Below are 23,871 nucleotides of genomic sequence, written 5' to 3'. Positions count from 1 at the left end.
TAAACAGGGTGGCATGCAAGAAAAGAGGCTCGTTTATCTGCAGGGCTGAACAGAGCTGCTACTGGATATTTGAGGGGAAAATGGTGCCCAGAGGTGGGAAGGGAGGGGAGTGGCAGAATGTAGCACTGCTGCAGTGGGCTGAACCAATTTTCAGATGGCAAAGAATAGCTATGTTTTAATCTTACCTATGTAATCTTCTCAGGAAAACTAGAGAGAAGAAAAAAAGCAAAAGATCTGCGAGTATCTACCCAAGACATTAAAGCAATATCTGACTAGTGAGCTCTGACTGAGCTGTTACGTTATTCTAAGCCCTTTTCCACTGTTTCGTTCCTCTGTATGCAAAAGCAATTTTATTTTTTATTTTTTTTTTCGCTGCTGGAGCAATTAAAACATTTTTTTAAAAGCTTTAACTTCGACTTTGGCAGTGACAATGTTCATATGTGACTCCTCCCTAGGCTTTGATCCCCTCTCTGTCACCCCTTTCTTCAATGTACAGTCAATGACCAAATCCTTCTAGTGGAACACGATTAGCTGTGTCTCCTCTCTACCTACACCCCTCTCAATTTATGATCTCCCATCTTTTCCTCTGCCCCCTGCAATGCTTACCCCTAACTTACCCATTCTCCTATATGCATGATCAGATTTTTTATTTTGCCTTCTGTTTTTTCCCTCAGTCTTGCAATCTTTTGTCTCCAATCCTTCATTTCCACTTGCCCTTGATTCCAAGCACTGGATCAGCTTACCCTGTGCCTCCTCTGTCCTTACGTCATGATTATCTGCTATTCTGCTTTCCCAATGTAATGCTCAGTCTCTACATTTATGCCTCACTGGTTCACACCCAGTTGCCATTCTGCTTCTTTCCTCTATTCCCATGTTTTGGCCATCATTTTTGCATTATTTTTCTTCACTTGCGGTCCATAATCACCTCCTGCTCTACCTCTTTCACAAACAGGCAGACTTCCCACACGTGGGGGTTTTTTGTTTTGTTTTTTGTTTTTTTACTTGATAGTCATAGGAGATAATTAGGTTTAGGTGGAGTTTGTTACTGTCTGGGGTTGTGTAATGAGGAAAATCTTGGAGTGGAGACATGCTCATGCCAAATGTGTCTTTTTGTTAATATCCCAGTGTCCCCTCTACCACTTCTGCCATCTGTAAGGCATACATGACTTACAACTTCTTTTGTCCTCTAGGGGAGTTGTACCTTTCAGTCAGAGGAAGAAGATGCTTGAAAAAGCACGAGCAAAAAATAAAAAACCCAAATCCAGTGCTGGAATTTCTTCACTTCCAAATATCACAGTTGGTACCCAGGTGAGGACATTTTATTTAAAATGCATTTTATGTAAGGATGCACCAATACCAGTTTTAAGACTGTTTCTCAAGTACTGGCTGATACCAATTATCGATACCTATATTTTTTTTTTTTTTATGTTGTGACACCCCTGCCAGACCATATCCTCTGTATAGGGAGTCCTCAATACAGGCCCCTCTTAGTACAGAATGCCCTTCCTGGGGCCACTGACACAATGTGCCGCACAGGCCTCTTGGAGCAGGGTGGCAGTTGTGACCCCAGTAGCTACGCCAGTGCTTGAAGGTATCTGTTTTAGTATGGGAGCATTTGCTCAGTACTCGTGCAAATGCTTAGTATTGGTGCAACGCTTATTTAATAGAATGGTAATTTCAGTCAGTACTAGTAATATTCTGTGTGCTCTTAATCCTAATAATGCCTTTGGTAAACTGTCCACATTAACACAGGTTGTTTCAAGCTTACTTGCAGACTGAAATAGGATATTTGTATTGGTAGAATCTGCAAAAACGTAATATGTACAGTTTTGAGGAAAGGGGGACATAACTGAAACCTTTTAGGCCTCGTTCACACCATACAAAAAAACTGATGGAAACTGACGCGTAGATTTCACTTGCAGAGACATCTGTTTTTATGCACGCTTCAATGAGTTTTATACATATTGCAGATTCCTTCACAGAAAAAATCTGCACGCAATACTAGTGTTTTGTTGTGAACAGGGCATATAGAGAACAATTGATTTTGTTGTGCCTTTGCAGAACACGTGCAGAAGAACTGACGTCTCTGCATCATGGTGTGAACAACATTCAAGAGGGCAGTATTTTTTTTATAGGAACTTAAGATCAAAAACATGGGGACATGACATCAAACTAGTGGGATGAAAGCTCAAATCTAACCTTAGCATTTTTACAGAAAGCGTAGTTTGCGCTTGAAACCGACTTCTACAGAGGTAGTTAGGAATAAGTGAATATAAACATACCTGGGAGAAACATAGATCCTATACCAGGGGTGGGCAAACTTTTTGACTTGAGGGCCGCAATGGGTTCATATATTGGACCCGGGGGCCGGACCAAGAGTAGATGAATGATGTGTATGTGTCATCCATAGTAAGTATAGTAATATTCCCCCATAGTAAGCATAGTAATTCATCCCCTATAGTAATTCATCCCCCCTATAGTAATTCATTCCCCATATTAATTCATTCCCCATATTAAGTCCCCAAGTCCCCCCTGTGTCAATTCACTTACCTTTGCTCCGCGCGTTCCTCTCGCCGTGCTCCCGCGCCGTTCCGGTGTAGCATGAAAATCTGTCTCCTATGAGGATCTGTCCCCCTCGACGTATCTGCGCATGTGCCAGTTTCAGGCATTAGCAGCTGATCGGCGATCTCCGGCACATGCGCAGGTACGTCGAGGGGGACAGATCCTCATAGGAGACAGATTTTCATGCTACACCGGTCTTCAGGGCGGACTGTGAGAGGAGCCTAGCGGGAGCCTAGTTCCGCGGGCCGGATTAAAAGGTCCGCCGGGCCATATACGGCCCGCGGGCCGTAGTTTGCCCATTGCTGTCCTATACTCACTCAAGCAAAAAGTTGAAGGAAAAAACAGTGGGCGGGGGGAAGACTTTATCTATCACTGTGTCTTTCTGCCATCAGTCTGTATTTTAATTTCTAGTAATATGTGCTTTTGGCTGCTAATAGGGCAAATAAGATTTCTGTGTATGCTTGCTTGTCTCGGTTTGTGAAGGCCTATCCCAAATGTCTTGTGTATTTGATAGGTTTGCTTGAGAAATAACCCGCTGTATCATGCGGGTGCAGTGGCGTTTTCCATCAGTGCTGGCATTCCAAAAGTTGGTGTCCTAATGGAGTCAGTGTGGAATATGAATGATAGTTGCCGGTTCCAGCTGAGGTCTCCAGAGAGCTTGAAGAACATGGAGAAGTCCAGCAAGACCACAGAAGCCAAGTGAGATCCCTATTCAGTTTAGGAAAGACTTTTGTCTCAGCAGTGTTCAAAACATTAATTTATTATGTTTACAGATGTAGAATTTCTTAAATCATCATTAAAGAAAATCTATACCAAGAGAAAAAGTAGTCTGCCACCGTTTACCCCTCCTTTATGCAGTTGCTAGCTTTTATGCTGTTTAGAATGGCTTCAGAACCTTTTGTGTCAGTAGCCTAAAACAAGTGTGCAAATAATTTTACCTGCTGACACCACCCTATGATCCCATTGTATACTGTTCCCATAAGCCTTAGTTGTCTTTAGTTAGAACAGTAGGGTGAGCACAACTGATTATCAAATATGATCACAAGTCTTAGTATTGTAAATTCTGTGCCAACATTTTTAATTTTGTGTTTTGTTGGTTGGCAGTAGTAGCTTTTATATCATCTTTCCATGAAGGAAGCCATATATAGTTTTTATTTTTAGATTTTTTCTTTTTGTGTCTTGGTGCAAAGACCATAGACTTTGGAAAGCTACTTTTCTTATGCGTACATCACCAGACACAGAAGAGTTAATATTCATGACTACGTGCTGCTACTGTCAGGTGAATGGACTCTAGCCAAATAAAGAGACATTCCCACCCAGGCATAATCCTTTCCAGCTCAGTTAAGCCCCAGTTTTTAGCAGTCTTTAAGTGATTGCTCTGTCTACAAATGTCTGAAGATTTCCTGGCTTGTTCCTAACATCACTGATTGGAAAGGACTAAATCTGTCACTATGGATCAATGGCCAAAAGGAACTGTACCCAGGTCCTGCATGCAAGAATGGGGGCAGCCTGTAATGTCAGTAAAAGTTCAGAGGCGTCATCCCTCCGCAGGCGAGTTGAGTTGCAGGATACCCCTGCGCATAATGAGTGTCAATTGTTGACCTTCCTGACCCTGAAATTATGGACTGGGGATTGTCTCTGATGTTAACTGGATCATATGGCAGTGTTCCTGTGTTATGGGGCAATATGTGGTAGAGTGGACAAGGTTATTGCGTATGTATGCATAAACTTTAATAGACCCCAGTAGTAGCAAATGCTTGCTCAGGAGCTCCTGGTCCTGCACTGTTTGCACCACACTGTGGGATCTACTCTGATTCGGCACCTTCAGCCCAACATCGTCACAGTTACCGCTACTTCAGCAACGAGCACAAAAAAGATTTAGACACTTGTTTACTTATGGAGACTTGCCACATGGTTATTTTGGCATAAGCAGACACTACTGTCAGCTGGGTGTCTTCCATCTGGGGTTCAGACCTTTTTAAAAGCTCAGCAGCTGCAACACTTTCTTTGTGTCAAGTGTTGAATTTTCTGTAGCTTAGGCATATCTTGCCTGCATGATCAGCTGTTAGGATTTTCACTGCTTTGGAACGCCTGGGACACAAACCTAGGAGCTCTTCTCTATTTTAGTGAGGCTAAGCAATCGGAGGAAACTGGTGAGAAAGATCTGACTAAGCCTGTAAAGTTGAAACACTCGCCGCTGCCCCCAGAGTGTTTACCAAGGTGCTGGCTCTGGTTCTGGGGCTGTTGAGGACCCGGTGTATCCTCATTGTGAGGTAACTGTATAACCGGCTTCTCAGGTAGAAATCTGCTTAGAAACTGTAACAAATGTTCAGCAATATGGCAGTCCTGCAGAGGTTTTCCTGGGTGCAGAAGTTGGCCTTTTTTCAGACCGAGAATCTGGGATACGTAGGCTTGGTACTCGACACGGTACAGGCAAAGATACGGCTTCCACAGGAGAAATGCCTGTCTTTGAGCCTAGAAGGAATTCCTGAAGTTGTTGGAACATGCATGAAGGTATTGGGGAAGATGGTAGCAATGACCAAATCCTCCTAGTGGAACACAGTCCCTACACCCCTCACAACAATTTCTGATCTCTCATCTTTCCCTCTGTTCCTGTGATGCTTACCCCTAACTAAAGGGGTAGTCTATTTCTCACTGCTTGTTACACAATCAGGCTGGGAGGGGTTATGCCTTGGTGGGGATTACTTTTTTTTTGGGCCAGTGTCCGTTCACTTGTGGCTGCATGTAACCCGAGTAGTCATGAATATGAATTCCTCTGTCCTGTTATGTAATCCAAGAAAATGATTTTATTGGTAAGCCAAAAGTCCTAATTTATCGTGTCTTTAAAGTATAAACCATAGAGGAGGAACTTCCTATTGGTCCTATATAGGCAGTTCACATAGGACTGCTTTTTAAAATTTCTTTCTGTATGGTGCATATAACATGGCTGTAGAATTGTGGATATGTGGAGTGAAGTATATGTTCAAATTTGTGATCTATATCATTTTTTATTTTTTTTTATTTCACTAAGGCCCGAAAGTAAACAAGAACCTGTAAAGACAGAAATGGGGCCTCCTCCATCTCCAGCATCTACCTGTAGTGATGCTTCTTCAATTGCCAGCAGTGCTTCAATGCCTTACAGTAAGTCCATAGCGGAGTGTTTGGGGTATGTTTTCCTTATCTTTTCTATCTTGTTAACAACCACATGGACTGTAGCATGTTTGCTGAAAGTGCAATCCTTGTTATTATTCAGGACTTGTATAATGCCAACAGTTTGCGCAGTGCTTTACAATATAAAGAGACAGTACAGCTACAGTACAAACAAAACAAGAGGATTAAAGTGTTACTAAACCCACAACAGTAAAAGCAGTCTGTATCTGGAGTAAAGCATGTTTGTTATACTCACTGTGAAACCTAAGGAGTTAATCCTCTGCTTTGTGTAAAAATCAATTTCTGATCCTCCCCTTCTTCCAGTGTCTCCCTCTTATCTCCTGATAAGACATATCATGGAGACACTCTGCACATGCTCAGTTTTAGTGTACATTGCTAGAGAGGTTTTTTTTTTTTCTTCTTCTTCTTGGGAGGTGCATGTGATCAGCACAGGGCCAATCGGCACTGGCCAGACAGAGGTCAGGGGTTTTGCATTCTCCTAGAGCAGAAAAGAAAACTCCTACAGGCTGTAACCAGTGCTCTGCTGGACACTGATAGAAGTCACAAGACTGCTCTAAGTGCTGATGAAAAAAGGTATTTAGCAATTTATATTTAGTAAAATAATTGCACTTCCATGTTGTGTGTACTGTGGGAGACCAGATATAGTGAATGCAGGGTCCTGGGTTTAGTAACACTTTAAGAGTTTACAATCTAATAGGGTGGGGCAAGTGGTACAAAAGGTTCTAACTGTGGGAGATGAGCTGATGGAAGTGATGTGTATTCGGAGGCATGATGGGCTTCCCTGAAGAGATGAGTTTTCGGGGATTGCCTAAAGGGAGCCAGAGTAGGGGATAGCCAGGCAGACTAAGGTAGAGTGGGTTCCAGAGTATGGGAGGCTCTGGCAAACTCCTGGTGACCAGCATGGGAGGAGGAGACTTGAGAGCTGGAGGTCACGAGAGGAGTGGAGAGGACGGTTTGGGTGATATTTGGAGACAAGATTGGTGATTTAGCTCAGTGGAGAGTTGTGAATGGCTTTGTATGTTGTTGCTAACGTTTTGAATTTAATTCGGTGGGCAATTGGAAGCCAGTGGAGGGAATGGCTGAGGGGTGTGGCACACTGAGCGGTTGGTAAGGTAGATGATTCTGCCAGCAGCATTCATGCATAGAGGTGGTCAGTAGCAGAATAGAGAAGTGAAGGGTTAAAGTGGTGCAGGTTTCTGTGATCAGAGAGAGGAAAGGGGGTGTTTGTAAGGTTGCCAGGAGTGCAGAGATGGGAGAATAGAATAGAAGGTCAAGGGTATTAACATTGGAGTGAAAATGTGTCCATTGTCTTGGGTCAAAAGATGAGGTTGAGCAGTAGCAGGGATGTTAGTCACCAAGTAGTGGGTATTGCAGCAGAGAAGAGGTAGGGAAGCCAGGCAGAGAAGTCATAAAAAAAAGTGTAATACTTGAATTGATCTTCCCTGTGGGCCCAACTATTGGCTGTCAGCTAAGGACCTGTATACCCCCAGCCTTACTATCATAGCTTTACAAATGCTAAAATCCCTCAGTTGCTAAGGGCTGGGAATAAAATTACCAAGACGCTTGACTAAAAGGAAACCCTTTTAGTTTCCCAGTAAGAGGAAGTCATCCACTTCATAGTAAAATATTGGTGTCTAAGATGGCTTTTTGTATAGTGTGTATAAAGTTTGTTCTTTTAGAACGCAGGCGATCCACACCAGCTCCTAAGGAGGAAGAGAAGGTTAATGAAGAACAGTGGTCTCTCAGGGAGGTGGTCTTTGTTGAGGATGTCAAAAATGTACCCGTGGGCAAGGTTCGTATCTCCTGTCTTTTTCATATTTCTAGCTTTTGAAATTCTATGCAGTTTATTTCAATTAAACGTTTCTCTTATTCAAAATGTTTTAGCAGTGTATGCAGCAGCTTTTGACTAAGGTTTTTTTTTTTTTTATAACTGCATGACTAACTTAATCTTTACTTTGATTTTAGGTACTGAAGGTGGATGGTGCCTATGTTGCTGTGAAGTTCCCTGGTACATCAAATAGTACCAGCAGTCAGTGCACTCCTGGCTGTGATCCTGACCCGTCTTCACTTCTCCAAGATTGTCGACTCCTGAGGATAGATGAACTTCAGGTAGGTGACCACTACGACATTAAACTTTCTTTTTACTGAACATTAAACTTGTAAGCAAAATTTTCTATACATTTTCTTTTACATGTCTAATCGTTTTACTAAAGGTCTCTGATAGGATACTTAACATGTGGTTGGATGTTGTATAGTGATGAATTTTATCATGCAGTAATTAGCTTTGAAACTGTTGTAGGTGGTGAAAACAGGTGGAACACCCAAGGTCCCTGACTGTTTCCAGAGAACACCCAAAAAGTTGTGTATTCCTGAAAAGACTGAAATCTTGGCTGTGAACGTGGATTCTAAAGGTAATTTTTAAAACCAGACACAATTGAGGTTCCCTCTTATATTTTTACATGGCACACAGAAGACCCTTTTGTGGTATAGGACCTACCATTGACAGGATGGACATTAAGAAAGGAATTGATCCTCTCCCAAGTCTATACTCGTGCCTAGGTTTCAGCTTGGTGCACTAAGAGGTCAGGCACATCGGCATATTTTTTTTAACTTCGTGTTTGCTCATGGCTTCTGCAAATGTGTTTTTTGACTGTATATTGTTTAATAATTAGAATTATTTAGAGGTGATTATGTTGTTAGAGGAAAAACCCTAGATAATTGTGACCTACAGCAAAGGTCAGCCTTCCTGACATGGACCTTTTTAGCCAAAGTTTCCAAATGCAGCACTAATAGCTAGGCTCATGGCTCAAGCTAAAGATTATTTAGTATCACTGAAGGCATGCTGTGGCTCTTTTACTTTGCGTGACTTTCCCAAATTAGCTCAGCCCAAAAAACAGAGCATGGGACCATCCCAGGGACTGAAGCTTTGTTCCTTAGTAAGAATCTGTCAGGATAGGAATAAGGGAGCTGCAGGTATAGGCATGCTGTTGAAAAAGCCTGTTTGGTAGGAAAAAGGTTAGTACATCTCTCAGAAGTTCCAGCCCTTCTCCACCTTATCTAAAACATAAATTCAGTAGACCCTCGGTTTTATCCAGTATCAGTTGTGTACATTGTAAAGCAGAACCAAAGGCAAGATTTGCCTATGCTGCCATAAGCTCCTTCACCAGCATCTTCTCCACAACTTCTTCTGGGTGCTGGTCTTCGGCCATCGTGATTGGTCAGTGCAGGATGTCACACCCGCACGTGTGGGAGTCATTCATTCCGACACATTAGCATTGTGCCAGAAATGTATAGGAGCTGCACATGTGTCTTCTGCAGTAAGGAACCTGCCTGTCCACAATTTTTGTATTTTATTTTGCATTTAGTTGCACTTTAATGCTTGTTTTACGCTGGTTTGTGTTGTCCTCATCTTGAAGCTGTTTTGTTTTATTGCTGTGTTCAGGGGTTCATGCTGTTTTGAAGACTGGAACATGGGTGCGGTACTGTATTTTTGATCTTGCTACTGGGAAAGCTGAACAAGAAAACAATTTCCCAACCAGCAGCATTGCTTTTCTCGGTCAGAATGAGAGAAATGTGGCTATATTCACAGCTGGACAGGTCTGTAATTTACCTTTTGGAACCTTTTTATTTGCCTTTATGAAGTCCTGGAATAAATGAATACATGTGGTTTTGTTTTAGGAGTCTCCTATTATTCTAAGAGATGGAAATGGAACAATTTATCCCATGGCAAAAGACTGCATGGGTGGCATCAGAGACCCTGATTGGTTGGACCTTCCCCCAATCAGCAGTCTTGGTATGGGAGTTCACTCCCTGGCTAATCTCCCAGCAAACTCTACCATCAAGAAGAAGGCTGCGATTATTATCATGGCTGTTGAGGTATAAATTGTTACATCCAGTTGTTTGACCTCTTTACTGTAATCTATCAGTCACCAGTGCTTACGCATTTCAGTTGATTTCTGAATGTTTAAACTAGTACAAAAAACTTTGTAATGTTAGTATTCTGGTCTTCTAAGCTTTACCTTTTAACTGATGTTTTTTTTCTGTTGCAAAAAAGTATTTCTCTTATTCTTTTGTCAATTTTTTCCTGGTGTTTCAGAAACAAACCTTGATGCAACATATTTTGCGCTGTGATTATGAGGCCTGCAGGCAGTACCTAGTGAACTTGGAGCAAGGAGTGGTTCTGGATCAAAACACCCAGATGTTGCAGACCTTCCTCAGCCACCGGTGTGATGGCAATCGAAACATCTTGCACGCCTGTGTGTCTGTGTGTTTTCCAACGAGCAACAAGGAGACTAAAGAGGAGGAGGGTAGGGGTAAACAAACAAACTTAAGTTTTATTTCAACTATATAAAGAGGTCCAGAGATTGAGTTCACTCATTTATTAGCATGGTTTTAGTTACAAGGAGTAACAAAATTAGTGGTAGCATATTGTCTATAGTGACTATTCCACTTTTGCCTCATTAAGTGCAGTAAGCATGTTAAAAATGTATTTCTGCAACTTTTGTGTGTGCACTAGTGTGCAGTCTGGGGGAGGAGCTAAAGGAAGCTACACAATACAAGATTTAGGCTTTTTTTCCACTTTAATTTCTAACTTAAACCTGTTCCCTCCGCCATCCTCCTAACTGACCTGTATAAAAAGAAAAAGTGTACTTATTTTTAATACGCTCTGGTCCTGTCATGTGATCCTGCAGCTCTGGCTCAGGGAGCGTTCAACTTTTGGGAATTCCCGGAGCCGTGATGTTACACATAGTGTCCCATATCCCAGCTAGTGTCTGCGCAACCTCCTCTCCCTTGCAGCAGCCATTCACTGACACAGGGAGCCAGAACTGCGAGGTCATGTGACCAGAACGGATTCAGAATAAGTATACAAATAATTTTTTGTACAGTTAGATCGGAGGAGGAGAGAACAATTTTAAGAATAGTTACTTCGGCTTTTCTTCCACTTTGTCCCTCTCATAAAGATTTTTGGTTTGTATGTACAGCAGTACGTGTTCAGATCGGCTAGCTGCATCAAATACATTTATGCACATATATAAGTTTTTGGCATTTGCTATTAGAGTTGTAACTGTCAGAGAGGTCACTTTGATGCAGTTGAGCCAACAGAACGTGAGTATAACAAGAATCCGTTTTTTTTAAGATATTTTTACTGTTATACTTGCATTAGAATGAGGGTTATTTGAGTCTACTATTTCATATTTATTTTTTTGTTGTTGTGACTAACCACCAGCGGTGTCTGCTATAGGAGAACTATCGTACTTCTCAGACAGCCTGTGTCTCCTGTTTTTTCCTCTGTTCCACCCTCGGGCAGCATTCAAAACTTCCTATTGTGCTCTCTCTCTCCCCCCCGCCCTCTATGTCCACTGTTGTGTCCTGGAGTGATGTAAGAGTGTTGGAAGAAGAACCATAAACCAGGTTTGGGGAACACAGACTTCTGTTACTCCTGTGTTGAAAGCTGAAAAGTCTGGGCTGCAGTGTTGAAAAGGAAAAAAATGTTTTTCTACCAGCCTGCCACTGGCTGGTTTACTTTGTATGGTTTTCACACACGTTAACACAGGGCAAAAACAAAAGCGCATAGGGACAGCCCAAATGCTGAAGCTTTCTTTAGAGGAATCTGTAAAATTTTTCCTACTTTTGCCTGACAGGCAGGGAGATGGGCCCCATAGACTTCTGTGGGACTTTACTGCGCTGACATGGGCAGAAAATACTTGTGGCATGGGATGTAAACAATCCTCTGGGGACATAGGGCATCTGATCTTAAGTATGCACCTGCATGGAGGGGGAGGATGAGATCAATTATCTGAGGGCACGGATGAAATGAGTAAGCACATTTTGTTTGTGCACTTAAGTGGCTTTTGGCTGCTGGTATACGGTATGGTCAGAGAGAAATTGATTTAGATGCAGTTAGTCAATGTAAACATGTAACCTGTGCAAACCAATAATCCCTGTTTTTTCATGAACATTTTTCTAGAAGTGTAGGTTGTGTAGGATTATGCAGTGGGTTCTTTGGGAATAATGTTACCTGTGATCACATCCCTCTTATGTATATGTACACACACTTGCACTTCTTTGTACGTTATTTTGAGTGGTACAATTTTGATCACCCAAAAGAACAGCTTAATTACAATATACAGGGTGAGGTGAGCTCTGTTTTGGTTTGGAGAATAAACTATTGATTGCTATCACACGGAGCTAAAGAGTGATTTATTTATATATATATATATATATATATATATATATATATATATATATTAACATATTCTGAGCAGCACTATTCTGTATAATTCTTGTAAGTTTCACATATTTACAAGTAAGGGAAAAATAAAAAAAAAATGAAAACAATGCAAATTTCTACAGAATTAGTAGACAGTGGAGATAAGTACACTCACCATACCCCTAGATTTATAAAGTACAATAGACATTATGGTATGAAACAGCATGTGACGTAACATATCAGGAAACAAAAGGTTCGCACGATATCTAAGATCAAAGGCAAACAGACTAGGTTATAGCACTTCAACCTAGCAGGGTTAGGGAGCACATAAGGCACATGGCTTCAGTACTGATTAACTATGAAGCAAGGAAAGTGCTTTATTGGAATACTTGAGACTGATTCCTGCATAGACCAAACAGCATTCATGCAGGATGTGGTATTGATTCATAGAGAAAAAGAAATTGCAGTAGACTAGGATGGTTCAAGGACTGACGCTGTCATGAACCATCAAGATGTGTTCTGTCTCTCATTTAATGTTAAAAGGGGGAGAGAGGGGAAAGGAAAGAGGGAAGGGAAAGGAATAACAGGGATAAATTCAAGTTGGTGTTTTAAATGGACAAACCCGTCTCTGATTCTCATCTGGTCAAAAATGAAAGTTCTTCAGAAGAGTATACAGCTATTAACATTTTGTAAATGGTGGAGGACATGGGTAGGTCTCTGCTCCTGTAACAAGAAGTGCTTGAAGTTCCACAGAGGTCTGTTGAACTGTTCAGAGAATTGATACAAGTCCAAAGCTGACCATACTGTAGCCAATTCATACCTTGTTGGGAGTTCTACAAGTCAATGAGCTAAGTGGGGGAATTTTGCCATTGACCAGAGTCTGGACCAGCGTGGTATTATCACTGGACCACAAAAGAAAGCATTGGATTCCTAGTTCTGGTGGAAAGTCCGGGTTAGAAAATTGGGGAGTTGTGGGTCCTATCCTTGTGAATAGTGTCTGTTTCTGTAAACGGATATGCTATATGTGGGGTATAGCTCAAAACCAACAACTTGGAGAGATCACAGGGGATGTAGATACCCAACTATTTAATGGGAACAGGCTGCCATTTGAAAGGGAAGTTTTTGTGTCACCGCTATTATGAAAGGTGTAAGAGATGGCCTGCTTTAAATACTACACACTGGGAAAAATTTCCTGAAACTGGTGCATTCAGAATCGAGTGCAGCTGTGCATGGTAGCCAATCCGTTTCTAACTTCAGCTTGTTCAGTTTAGGTTTGGCAATAAAACTTGGAACCTATGCAGAGTTACACTCGATTTTTCACTCTCCAGTTTTTGTAAATGACTTCCATTGTAGTTTAGTTATCTTAAGGATGGTCGTAAGGAATGAATAATCTAGGGAAGCATGTTTCTAAAGAATGCAAATGATTGTTCTCTTTGTTTCAGAAGCAGAGCGCTCAGAGAGGAACACATTTGCAGAGAGATTATCTGCTGTAGAAGCTATAGCTAATGCCATCTCTGTCGTGTCCAGCAATGGTCCTGGGAATCGAGCTGGATCCTCTAGTAGCCGCAGGTAAGACTGAGAATTCTTATGCAGTTCATGCTGCAGACTATATAATCTCTGAAATACTGTGTTCAAATGTGTGGTTAGAAAATCCATTTATGCAGACATCTGATATGATTTAAGCAGATTTTGGTGTTTCTGTTCTTTTGAAAACTTTCAGCATGAATTTTGCTAGTAAAGATTCTTTTCTGGGTGATGTAGACTTTAGTGTGTTGCTTTGCCATTTTTGGAGTACTTTTAGCTAGAGTTCAAAGTATATATTGGTGTGCAGGAAACTGCTGCAGCTGTGGCAAGTAATTGGCTTTGTTACTGCTTCCTGGGCATCTGCTTTTAAGGCTTTTGGTTGCCACGTTTAAAAAATTATTTTAGGCCTGAAGATTACAAAGACCCTGGATGGCTCCAATGAGTGTAAAGCAATGCAGATCGCATTGCATTACATTCTTTTCCAGCCACACTGGTTGGGTGGGTGCTTCCATCTGACAAGCAGCAGTCTGCTTGTCAGATTTACACATCCTGGTCACTGCAGCGCACGGACCTTGCAGTGATAGGGTTATTTTATCTTGATGTATAGAGTACAGCATTACATTTTGGATATTTTCACACTTTTTTTGTAGTGATATATCGTGTGTGTGTGTGTGTGTGTGTTTTATTACTTGGGAAATAGTAACTGTTATTGCATAGCAATCATATATTCTGCTGTAAAAGATGTTTCAATACTGTTGTGATCTCTTGTCAGTTTAAGACTGAGGGAAATGATGAGACGGTCTCTTCGCGCGGCAGGACTGGGGAGACATGAAGCTGGAGCTTCAAGTGATCACCAGGATCCAGTGTCTCCTCCTATAGCTCCACCAAGCTGGGTGCCAGACCCACCTGCTATGGATCCAGGTGAGTGCTATAGGATAAATGGGTTTGATCAATGGGGGGTCACAAGTTTTACTGTACAAATGTGAAACTACAGTGGTGAATATACTTCATGGTTTGTTGGACAATTAATTTCTGTCCTATATTTTTAATGGTAACCCAACTATTTGAATTGCAGGGGTTCTGTCCCTAAGAACTCCCTCTTGCACAAATTCCTTGACATAAATAAAACCTTTGAAGAACTCTTTAGTCTCTTTGTACACAAAGTTGCAGTTAAGTTTTTTTTTAAATATATATTTCACCTGATTGGGAGCTGTGGGGCTTGAAACTGGTGGGAGGTAGTTCATCAATAAATATCCCACCGGAGGTTTCATGTATGTTTTTTGCTTGTGTGCTTTCGTATATTCTCAATAGTAAAATGCGTTGCTTTTTATTACTGAGAAAATCAAATACATGATGGTTGGTTCTTTGATCTTTCTGTTTTGTTGTTTATCATTGTGCTTTCTGCAAAATATGTAGATGTGGGGAATACATCCAGGATTGTAAATGACTCATGTGTTGGTAAACATCATGCTGTTCTCTTTTCTGAAAGATGGTGATATAGATTTTATCCTGGCCCCTGCAGTAGGATCCCTTACCACAGCATCCACTGGCACAGGTCAAGGGCCTAGTACATCAACCATACCAGGTGAAACTGCTTTTACTTTTCTATAAGCTCTCAATCCAATCCCTCTACTCGTTAATGTAATGCAGTTTAGCTTGGTGTACAAATTTGCTATTCTGGAATTACTGTTGCTGTATACAGCCTTGATTTTATGTTTCCATGATTTTACACTCAGTATATTTTTGTTGTAGGTCCTTCTTCAGAGCCTTCTGTAGTGGAGTCCAAGGATCGCAAAGCTAATGCTCACTTCATCCTGAAATTATTGTGTGATAGCATAGTTCTGCAGCCATACCTCAGAGACCTTCTTTCTGCTAAGTATGTCCCTCTCATTGAATGAATGAAATCTTTATGAATTAACATGTATGTGAAATTTGAGTCACATATGGAATAATTGGTTTTCAGTACAAGTGTATAAACAGTGTTCCTACCACTGATTTGTGCGGAAGTAAAGAGAAGCAGGAAAACGCAAGACTGTTACCCTTCAGGATCTAGGAAGGGGTTCCTTCATATAAGCAACCAGCCTTGGACTCTAAAGTAGAAGCCTACATCCCAGTTCTGTAAGAAATACTGAACTTCCAATTCCTCCAATTCTAAATGCATATCCTGCTCATAATGAAGCAGCATTTCTACTAGCGAGGATGTGGAGATGCTTACGGCTCTTAACGGCCACCTAGACTCGGGATGTCACAGGCTAATGGGTCTACAGCATAGTATCCTGAGGCTATGAACTTGAATTTTGCTGCTTTTCTTTCTCCATGCTTTATGCGCTAAAAGTGGTTTTTAAAGGCAGAACTTAAAGCGCAGTTCTGCTCACCCTGTCAAAAAATAAAAGAAGTTACAAAAACTGTTGACTTTTAGAAAACAGCCACTTACTCGTCTCTCGGTGTGCCCCCTGCAGTCCGTTTCACCTGCCGTCCTGTATTCCTGGAGGCCGCCATCTTCATTGTGGGCACCCGGCTGTGACTGCTTGCGGCTTCATAGCCGGGTACCCACTGCGCATGAGCGAGTAGTGCTGCGCTTCATGAATGGTCCTGTAGTCTTCTGGGACCTGTCACGTGTCCCAAAAGACGACAGGGAGGGCGTACACCTTCCGTTTCCGATCGCCTAGGTGATCGGACCAGAAGTGGGAAGCGGGTACCTGTCAAAAACTGTAAATGCACAGTTTTTATCAAAATCACTTTAAGGGTATCTTCAGGGACACAATATAGGTGTCTCAGCTTTTATTCCAACCTGTCTGTTTCCAAGCGAAACAGACATCCAGCCTATTTTTGACCTCAAGGGTCTATACAGATTCCTGAAAGTACAGAAGTTCAGGATCGAATCCATCTGGCTAGTGATTACTTCAACAGGGTAACTTCCAGATGTTGGTGGATACAGAGGATGCTATTTTTCATAATCTGATTTTAAAGCCTCACCAATGATTTCTCTGATTCTCAGTAGAGGATTGTCTCTCGATTTGTGGCATTGCCTTTCAGGCCTGTTCATGGCACCAAGAGTGTTACCAAGGTGTTTTCTCCAGTTGTTGTTGTTGTGGACATTCAGATCAGAAACTGATATTCAATGTCCAGCAGACAGTTCAAATCCTAGAGAAGTTTGGCTGGGTGCTGAACCTCCAAAAGGATGCGTTAGGGCTCGTTCACACTTGACTTTATTTCTAACTCTTGCCAAACGCCCCTATAGCATTTGACAGGCATTAGGCATTTGGGAAGCGTTTTTAATGCTCCCCAAACGCCCGATGCGTGGTTTTGAGTTGGATGATAGGCATTTGCCAAGCGTTAAAACCGCACCACAAACGCCTATAGTGAAGTTAAATGGTATTAACACTCCTACATCTTTTACACTCCACTTTAATGGTATTAACACGCCTTTCAACCACACCGCAAACGCCAGGCGTTTACGGAGCGGCACCATAGACTGCGGTTTAAAAAATAAATATATATTTATTTATTAAAGCATGCTTATACTTTCTGTGGAACCTAATCCTCTGCATTGTGTTTAAAACACTGTTTGATCCTGACTTCTGATCCTCCCCTTCTTCCAGTGCCCTTTTATCTCCTGATAAGTCCTCATGCGTACTTGACGTTTTTACAGCGATTGTTTTTGGCTTTCGTTTTTTTTTTCTACAGCCAGTAAACCCCCCAGCATGTTGTCCTGTGTGTGCACACACAGACTGTAATCAATGTTTTTTGGCTGGAAAAACGCTCTAACGTAACGTAAAATGTCGCAAACCAGCGCTTTTGGACTTTTTTGACAAAAAACCCCCACTAAACGCTGAATGCAAACACAGAAAAACATGAGAAACCACCACTAATCGCGGCTAAACGCTAATGCAAAAACGCTAAAAAAAAAGGCTGAAAGAGTCACGTTTTTAATGTGACTTTACACAGCTAACGTTACTAGTGTTATCAAAAAGCCCCGTGTGCATGAAGCCTTAGACATATCATGTGTAGTCACTCTGCACATGCTCGGTTTGGTATGTATTGCTAGGGGTGTGTTTTTTTGTTTTGTTTTTTGTTTTTCCTTGGGAGAGTGCAAATGATCAGCACTGTCCAGACAGAGGTCAGGGAGCAGAATGAAAATTCATCCTACAAGCTTTAGCAAGTGCTCAGCTGGACATTAATAGAAGTCACAAGACTGTTCTGTGTACTGTGGGAGACCAGATATAGTGAATGCAGGGTCCTGGTTTTAGTAACACTTTTTAATGGTATGGCTGTTTAGTTACAAGTCCTGGGGGTTGGGATGTATGTTATCCCCCTCCCTCCTCAAGGCTAGAAAGTCAGCCTCTAGAAAGGTGTACTATTGTACATGGAACTTTTACTTCACTGGGTGTAAAGCCTGTACATTTCATCCGACACAGTATGTTGTGAGGTGCATTTTGGATTTTCTCCTGCGTGCCTTCAAGTACCATCAAGGTACAAATCTCAGCCTTGGTAGTTTTTCATTTCAGAGACCTTGCATCTCAGTGTAAAAAGATTGATCTGCTCGTGAAGCCCCCTTGTCCCTGTGGGACCTTGACTTGTTCTTGTTTGTTTTGCATTCTTCTCACTTTTAAACCCCTGAGAGATTCCCTGGTCACTACTTATTTGCAAGGTGGTCCATTTGACAGTCATTACCTCGGTTTTCAGGGCTTTGGAGTTGTGCTTTCCTGCAAGTAACCCTTCCTGGTTCTTCAGCAAATTGTCACAGTACCCGGAGTTCAGCTTTAAACCTGTGGCGTGAACCATAGCTGTGATTACTGACCACCTCTGTTTGAAATGCTTCATGTTGATGACAATGCAGGGTTTCCTTTAACCACCAGTGTACAAGGCACTTATACAACCTTCCTGCCCAGGCCAATTTCCAGCTTTCAGAACTGTCACACTTTGAATGACAATTGCACGTTCATGCAACACTGTACCCATATGACATTTTTATCATTTTTTTGTGACAGAGCTTTATTTTGGTGGTATTTTAATCACCTCTGGGTTTTTTATTTCTTCTTAAACCAAAAACCACTGAAAATGTTGAAAAAAAATTATTATTTTTTCTTAGTTTTTGTTATAAAATTTTGTAAATAAGTGATTTTTCTCCTTCACTGATGTGCGCTAATGAGGCTGCACTGATGGGCACTGATAGGCGGCACTGATGGGCACTACTGATGGGCACTGATAGGCGGCACTGATGGGCACTGATAGGCGGCACTGATGGGCACTGATAGGCGGCACTGATGGGCACTGATAGGCGGCACTGATGGGCACTGATAGGCGGCACTGATAGGTGGCACTGATGGGCACTGATAGGCGGCACTGATGGGCACTGATAGGTGGCACTGATGGGCACTGTTAAACGGCACTGATGGGCACTGTTAGGTGGCACTGATACATGGCACTGTTAGGCGGCACTGATACATGGCACTGTTAGGCGGCACTGACTGGCACTGTTGGGAGGCTCAGATGGGCACTATGTGGCATTGATGTGCACTGGTAGGCACTGATATGTGGCACTGATGGGCACTGGCACGAGGCACTGATGGACACTGACAGGTGGCACTGATGGGGCTACACTGATCATCAGGCCACACTGATCATCAGTGCCCTGATGATCTGTGTACATGTCCCGCGGAAAGCCGATTACCGGCTCTCCTCCTCACGAGCTGTCAACGTGACAGCTCGAGAGGAGAGAATTGCCGATAACCGGCATTTCCCTGTTTACATGTGATCAGCTGTGATTGGACACAGCTGATCACATGACTGAGCAGACATCTTCGGCTCTTTCCGTGATCGGTGATCCGCTGTGTCCGAGGGACACAGCGCATTGCCGATCGCCGCGCTGCGCGCTCCCTGAGCCGTAAGACTAGGAGGACATCATATGACATCCTCCCAGAACGAGAGAACCACCTTGCGCCCGTCATATTACTATATGGCGGGCGGGAGGTGGTTAAATAGAATGTTATCCCAGATAGACTATTGATTTCTGTAGACTAGATACACCATGTAACTTACCAGTACTTGGCTGTAGGTGAAATGTTAGGGCACATTCACACTTGTGCATTGTTTGAACCACTTGCCTACTGGGCACTTATAGCCCCTTTGTGCCCAGGCCAGCTTTCAGTGCTGTTGCACTTTGACAATTGCGCGGTCATGCAACATTGTACCCATATGAAATTTGTATAATTTTTTTTCACACACACAGAGCTTTCTTTTGGTGGTAATTAATTGCCACTGGTTTTTTTTTATATTTTGCACTATAAAAAAAAAGCAAAACATTTTAAAAAATAAAGTTTTTGTTTCTATTATAAAATTTTGCAAACGGTAATTTTTCTCCTTCACTGATGTGCGTTGATAAGGCTGCACGGATAGGCAGCACTGATGAGGTGGCACTTGTGGGCATTGATGAGGCGGCACTGATATGCAGCAATGATAGTCACTGAGAGGTGACGCTGACTGATGGCACTGCTTGGCGGCACTGGTGGGGCGCAACTGCAGAACACTGATCATCAGTGGCAATCTGCTCTGTGACAGCTGTCGATAAGTGGAACTGTATTTACTCTGTGATCTGCTGTGTCATTGGACATAGCTGATCACGTGGTAAAAGGCCGCTGTGATTGGCCTTTTACCTCATCACGTGATCACCTGTGTCCGTAGGACAAAGCGATCACGAAGATCGCCAGGTGCATGCCCTTGTGGTTCTGCAGGAGGGTGTGTTCTGGGAGGACATCTTATGACACCCTCCCAGAACTGGGTAACCGTGCTGTAGCTATCATTTTGGCTATAGCATGGTTACCAAGTGGTTAATAAAACGTTTAGTGTGTTTTGGCGCTGAGCATGCTTTTTTGTGGGCCTTTAACTCATGGCCACAGACAAAATATGCCCGTCTTATTTTTTTCCAGCACACTGCAAAAAGAGCATGTGCTTTTTTATTGAATGTATTGCAATAAGACGCTGAGGTATGTTTTGGCTTTGTTTATGTATGAGCATTGTGGTAGCATTGGAAATTTATGCCAACCAACGAAATATGTTTACACCTCATGTTGTATCTTGTTTGAATACACTATGCATGTGTGAATGTGGCTGTACCTGGATTCTTTGTAGCAAAATTTCACCCATATCATCTAAAAAATATTCTGACCAACGAAAATAATTCTTCTAGGGATGCCAGAGGTATGACCCCCTTCATGTCGGCTGTAAGTGGAAGAGCTTACCCTGCAGCTATAACTATTCTGGAAACTGCACAGAAAATAGCTAAAGGCAAGTAAACGGGGGAAGCCTCTCTTCCATTTTTGTGCTCTATTTCCATGTCTTTGAAGGTAGTGCTACTTTAAATATGTGGCTGTAATTTTTTTTTCTCTTTTTAGCAGAAGCAAATGCCAATGAGAAAGAGGAAGATGTGTTCAAGGCAATGATCTGTCCACCTGGTACAAATGCAGATGACTCCCCACTGTATGTTCTGTGCTGCAATGACACCTGCAGCTTCACATGGACTGGAGCTGAACACATCAATCAGGTAAAAGCTATACGAATATAAACAATTTGAACTGCTTTACAAAAAAAAAAAAAAAACACCTATGGGCTTCCTTTACCTCTCCATGATAGCAGTGGCCTCCTGTGTTTTACACTCCTCTTCAGTGTCTGCCTAAACGGTAAATCCTGGAGCTTTAAATGGGGCTGTACTCCTACAGTAGAGATGCTAGGGGTATTGCCTGATTCGGTTCTATGGAGAATTACTGCACAGACCTGACAAGCATTTAAGATTTTGTGCTTCAGGATATAAACTGCCAAAGTGGCATCAGAGGCAAGTAAGAATCTTAGTTTAGTTGTATTTTAACAGTTTTAGGTTAGTTAGGGTGTAGTTATTCCTAAGATCTGTGCATTGCTTTCATTTGAACATGTAATGCTTTTTCTTCAAATTCATTTTTTAACGCTTAACTTTAATCTTTGTGGGGGTTTTTTTTAATTCCTCCCATTCTGCAAAAGCTAGATTCCTGGCTAAATTTATTCTAACTTTACAGCATACTTGTTCCAGGTCATTGACTTAAACCTTACTGAACCCAGTTGGTCAGTGTGCTAACCAGACAACTAGTGTATTCAAATAGTGAATGCCAATAGCAGCCTTTTGGGGTCTCTTGGTAAATGTTTGCTTTGAAGTCTCTTTCCAATATCACAAAATCCCAGGTCATTGTGCATGACTTTGTGTATACTATTGTAAAATGTTTTGATGTAAAATGACTTCTAATCTTGCACATTGCTCTGTTTTCAGGATATATTTGAATGCAGAACATGCGGTTTGTTAGAATCTCTCTGCTGTTGTACAGAGTGTGCCAGGGTCTGCCACAAAGGACATGACTGCAAGTGAGTCCTTCCTCTTTTCTGCCTGTATGGACAGTCTTTGTATGTGTCTTTTTTTAAAGTAAACCTGGTTTATTTCTTTTACTATTTTAGGCTGAAGCGTACATCACCCACTGCCTACTGTGATTGCTGGGAGAAGTGTAAATGCAAGACACTAATTGCAGGTCAAAAGTCTGCCCGTCTGGATCTGTTATACCGACTGCTGACCATCACTAATCTAGTAACAATGCCAAATAGCAGGTATCGTTTTTTATTTTTTTGTACCAGGGACTTAAATTAGTCACTAAAAATCAATGTAATCCCTACCTTAGTAGAGAAATGGTATTTCCAGGCTTGAACCTGCTGTGGGCCATGATCTGTTAACTTTTTAGACACAGCCAGTCACTCCATATCTCTGCCTGAACATCAGTCCCCCAAACATTCTGTGGCACAGACCACATGATCAAGGGTTGGTGATTGTCGCTTGACACAGCGTTGGCTCAAAGTGGTATTTAAAAACTAGGCTTTTTTAAAATCCTAATGCATTTTCTGCAATAGGGTAAAAAAATGCTTCAGTATCTTTCTATGCCCTCTGTCCCCAAAAACCTACCTGCAGTCCTTTGTCACTGCCTTTGGGTCCAGTACATCTGCATTGCTTCCTTAGTCTTCTCGATTTATAGAGAAGTGTACAGATGGTAGTGGAGTGATAGGGTCCTGCTTCTATCAAATTGCTGAAACGCAGAGTGGAAGCAAGGGGTGTGGCTTGCTAGGCTCTGTATGTCTGTGAATCCACACAGCATCGGCTAGGAGATGGCATGCATGGGTGTCTCCATCACAACTGGAGAGGATAGGGAGATGCCCTCTGCAGGGAGAGAGGTGAAATCAAAATCTATAAAGGGGAATATTTGAAGAAAGGCATCACTGAGGAAAGTAAGAGGGGATGTATCCGTTATTTTAAATGCTAAGCCTATGTAAATATAAAAACAGGAGGGTTTAATATCACTTAACGCCTCCATAACCTTTGCTTTACCAAGCTAATTTTTTTTTTTTTTTTTTTTTTTTTAGAGGGGAGCACCTTCTTCTTTTTCTTGTGCAAACCGTTGCAAGACAGACAGTTGAACACTGCCAGTACAGACCGCCTCGCATACGGGAAGATAGAAACCGCAAAGCAGCCAATCCTGAAGGTGCGTTCTGGAGTTTAGCACTGAGCTTGTTTTGTACATTTGGAAACAATAGTGGTTATCTCAAAATAGATTTTATTCCTTAAAGTGGTTGTAAACCCCTGAAAGGGAAAAATGAAAAAAAGCATATTCCCATTATAGTGTGTACTTGTCTCAGTTCAAAGCACCTAGTGTGATTTTTTTTTTTTTTCTGCACTTTCATTTTTCTATTTTTGAGTCATTTATGACAGGTTATGCTGACACTAAGCAATCCCAGGAGATTACAGATTACACTCAGATTACACTCAGCTCACTGCTCTCATATTGCAGTTGAACTTTCTTCATTGCCCTTTTAAGGGGCACAGGCATTTTTTTAAAACTGTAGTAAACTTTAAAAAAAAAAAAAAAATTCTCCCTGAAAGGTAAAGGCATAATGTGTTGGTATGCATCTCTTAATAGCACATTATGAAAAAACTTTAAAATGAAGCCCTCCAGTGGCGTGCTGTCACTGCTGCATAGGCTTCCATCTTCACCCGGTCTTTCTTCTGGGTTTGTGGAATGCGGCCACTTGAATGGATGAGGCCACTGTACAAAGCTCTGAAGGAACAGCTTGGGTATGCCGTTCCTTCAAAGCACATGTGTGCCGGTGGCGTCTTCGGCTGCCAAACAAGCAAACATTTCCTAAATGGTACACATTTAGGAGATTTGTAACCTACATGTAAGCTTTATTTATAAGCTTACCTATAGGAAAAAAACATAGTGCAGAGTTTGCTACCACTTTTAGGAGGTATTCAGCATCAGCTGTTTTGAACTGTTTTGTGTGGCAGGTGGTGGTGGGATGTCATGCAAATCTGCTGTAATACTGCACAGCTCTGAAAC

The 23,871-nt window shown here is 41.9% G+C and overlaps 1 protein-coding gene across 13 annotated transcripts in view; it reads left to right on the top strand.

The window, feature by feature from the left end:
* UBR5 (ubiquitin protein ligase E3 component n-recognin 5) overlaps positions 1-23,871 on the top strand; it is a 98,866-nt gene that overhangs the window by 28,843 nt on the left and 46,152 nt on the right. For 7 of the 13 annotated variants that reach the window (XM_089658276.1, XM_089658283.1, XM_089658274.1 and 4 more), the window contains 18 exons: positions 1,191-1,308; positions 3,077-3,261; positions 5,594-5,703; positions 7,413-7,525; positions 7,699-7,842; positions 8,033-8,144; positions 9,176-9,330; positions 9,412-9,609; positions 9,830-10,046; positions 13,387-13,513; positions 14,241-14,389; positions 14,958-15,053; positions 15,221-15,344; positions 20,658-20,755; positions 20,863-21,011; positions 21,765-21,856; positions 21,947-22,093; positions 22,898-23,016. In XM_089658276.1, coding sequence (XP_089514402.1) covers positions 1,191-1,308; positions 3,077-3,261; positions 5,594-5,703; positions 7,413-7,525; positions 7,699-7,842; positions 8,033-8,144; positions 9,176-9,330; positions 9,412-9,609; positions 9,830-10,046; positions 13,387-13,513; positions 14,241-14,389; positions 14,958-15,053; positions 15,221-15,344; positions 20,658-20,755; positions 20,863-21,011; positions 21,765-21,856; positions 21,947-22,093; positions 22,898-23,016 — 2,453 coding nt within the window. The remainder of the gene's footprint in view (positions 1-1,190; positions 1,309-3,076; positions 3,262-5,593; positions 5,704-7,412; positions 7,526-7,698; positions 7,843-8,032; positions 8,145-9,175; positions 9,331-9,411; positions 9,610-9,829; positions 10,047-13,386; positions 13,514-14,240; positions 14,390-14,957; positions 15,054-15,220; positions 15,345-20,657; positions 20,756-20,862; positions 21,012-21,764; positions 21,857-21,946; positions 22,094-22,897; positions 23,017-23,871) is intronic. The other 6 variants (XM_089658282.1, XM_089658280.1, XM_089658277.1 and 3 more) reach the window with 4 other exon arrangements.

This window comes from Staurois parvus, unplaced genomic scaffold, assembly GCF_062004578.1.
Source record: "Staurois parvus isolate SC_StPar_1 unplaced genomic scaffold, SC_StPar_1.0 ptg001062l, whole genome shotgun sequence".
In the NCBI taxonomy this organism is placed as follows: Eukaryota; Metazoa; Chordata; class Amphibia; order Anura; family Ranidae; genus Staurois; species Staurois parvus.
The sequence above is the reverse complement of the archived record's forward strand: the minus strand, read 5'-3'. Positions and strand labels throughout refer to the sequence as shown.